This window comes from Melanostigma gelatinosum, assembly GCF_949748355.1.
Source record: "Melanostigma gelatinosum genome assembly, chromosome: 18".
Lineage (NCBI taxonomy): Eukaryota > Metazoa > Chordata > Actinopteri > Perciformes > Zoarcidae > Melanostigma > Melanostigma gelatinosum.
In genome coordinates, this window is record NC_136651.1 from 18,573,532 (window position 1) to 18,576,031 (window position 2,500).

The 2,500-nt window shown below is 43.1% G+C and overlaps 1 protein-coding gene across 2 annotated transcripts in view; it reads right to left on the reverse strand.

The window, feature by feature from the left end:
• Positions 1–2,500, reverse strand: part of tcf4 (transcription factor 4) — a 111,215-nt gene that overhangs the window by 26,369 nt on the left and 82,346 nt on the right. For both annotated transcript variants that reach the window (XM_079289556.1, XM_079289557.1), the window contains one exon: positions 1–71. This exon is cut by the window's left edge and continues 9 nt beyond it. In XM_079289556.1, coding sequence (XP_079145682.1) covers positions 1–71 — 71 coding nt within the window. The remainder of the gene's footprint in view (positions 72–2,500) is intronic.

The following is a 2,500-nucleotide window of genomic DNA, read 5'->3' on the forward strand; positions in this document are numbered from 1 at the left end:
CAACGGAGCCTCGTAGTTCGGCGACGACGCTCCCTGTCCGCCGTTCCTCGACCAGACAGCTGAACTGGCAGCTAGGAGATAGGCGACAAGGAGACATCATCAGGATAGGAGGTTGGGGAGCAAGGCGATCCAAGATTAAAAGCAAGGATGCATGACAGGATTCGGAGAACAGAACAGGGAGATATGAGCGGGAGATCTGGGAGTGGGAAGGATAATTGGAGACGTCATGTTTCTTTTGTGTTTTCTGTGTTTAGTTTGGTTCAAACTGGCATCCCTTCATCTGCATACACGTCCTGCGATAGACTGCCGAACCTGTCCAGGGTGTAACCTCTCACCCGGTGCATGCTGGGATAGGCTCCAGCCCCCTCAGCGACTCCTGCACAGGCCGCGAGTGCCTGCGTGTAGATCAGAGCCAAAACCGCCTCTCCTTTCACGAGTCGTAGAAACAAAGCACTCAACGCAGCGCCAAGCGGCAGACAAAACATAATTTACACTTGAGGAGGGATTCGTCGTCTTGTGCTGCTCGGACATAATACATGTGGAGATGAGGGAGAAAAGACAAGAAGAAACCAACTCGTATCTCGGAGCAGAAATGCTAATACCAGGCTTTTGTCTTTGAAAAAAGGTACAAGTGGTTGATTAGCATGGGCCCTCTGCAGAATAAACACGCTTTGTGTCTCTGTTCTTTCCTGCTTTTGTGTTTGCCGTCGCTCAGGAGGGTCGACGGGTCTCATTAGTTGGTAGACAGCGACTTGTGTGAATTTACATCAATATGAGGCTCTGGGTATACCGAGGCCTTTCAACAGCGCTTCAGATGTGAGACGAGCTTCAAAGCACTGAGCTCACCCACCCGTCCCTCGTTGTGTCTGGTCAGAGAGATAGTTTTTGATCTATGTGTCCAGGTTTTTAAGGTACACCTCTTCTATTCGCCGACACTCTGGTGGTGAATGGAATTTAGATTGTGGTCAAAAATAACTTGGAAAAACACTGAGGGCCCTTTAATCTTTATAGATCATTTCAGTCCATGAAGAGTGAAGAGTGATAAACGCTTTCTGAGCTTATTTCATTTCAGTTGTAATCAAAATGCGTTTTTTTTTTCCAGTTTGAAAATCACTGATTGCAGCTTTTATCCAGTCAGGTGAAAGAAGCCTTTGTGACACCGTCTGATTGTTTTGTTCTCACTTCATTTTCTCTTTCCTCGTCCTCTTGATTCCTCTTCATTCTCCTTTTCTCTCTTCTTATGCCTCCATCATCATCATACACCAGTTCCTTGTTTTTCTCTCCTTTTGTCTCCTGTTTTCTTTACTTGCTTCCTCTTTCTTCTCTTGTCTTCGCCTTTCAACACATCCACTCCTTGTGTTCCTCCCTATTTTCGCTTCCTTTTGTTCCCTCTCATTTCCTTTTATTCTCCTCTTTTCTCATTCCTCCATCTCCTCTCTCCTTTATTCCCCTTTCCTACCCCTTCTCATCGTTTTCTACTCTTACCTCTTCTCTGCCCTCACCACTGATCTCTCCTTTCTAACTCGGATCTCATCTCATTAGCTTGTGTTTCTCCCTTTTTGTAATTGTCTTCCCGTTTTGTCTCACAGTCTTTTCTCCCCCTTCTCCTTTATTCATAATACATGCTCATTACCATATGCTAATTAATGAATAATCACCTGGGTACATTCATGTGCAAATACAAATATATGTATTAAACGGCTGGTTAAATTATTCAGAGTCCGACTCTGTAAAACACCCCTGCAGAATTAGCCTTAATATCAATTTGCATGTAGTTTGCTCTAATAGGCGTCATTTCTAATTTGTAAAAAGTGGAGTAACTCCGACACAATGATAAACACCAATTATGGTTTAGCAGGCAATATCCGAAGCAGCTATAATGCCGAGGAGGAGGAGGAGGAAGAGGGGAGGGGGAGCCGGTAGGTTTGTGAACGATTTGCCGAAGTGGTGCTCGTAATTAAAGCTATCAGTCACAAGGTGCGGCGCAGAAATATCAAACGGTGTGTGTAGCGGCGACAAATTCGACACAACTATTATTAGGAAAAGTAATTTTTCACTTTAAGAAGCAGGAGAGTTTACAGCCGCGAGGAGGAGAAGGGGGAGGAGAAGGGGGAGGGTATGAGAGGAGACACAGCATCTATAATGTGTTTTCATGGTCTCATTTTACGCCAAGTGATTGCACTTAAAACGTAGAAATCCCTTTCAATTTATTACATACAAATATATAGCTGGAGCTAAATGTGCTGTTTGTGGTTGGCTTAAATAACATTTATTGTTTTTACATTTGCTTTTTTCTTCTCAAGTCATTTTAAACAAGTTCAAGTCAAGTCTCAAGTCATTTGAATTAAGTTCAAGTCAAGTCTCAAGTCATCTGAATAGAGTTCAAGTCAGGTCTCAAGTCATTTTAAACAAGTTCAAGTCAAGTCTCAAGTCATTTTAAACAAGTCTCAAGTTATTTTAAACAAGTTCAAGTCAAGCCTCAAGACATTTTAAACAAGTT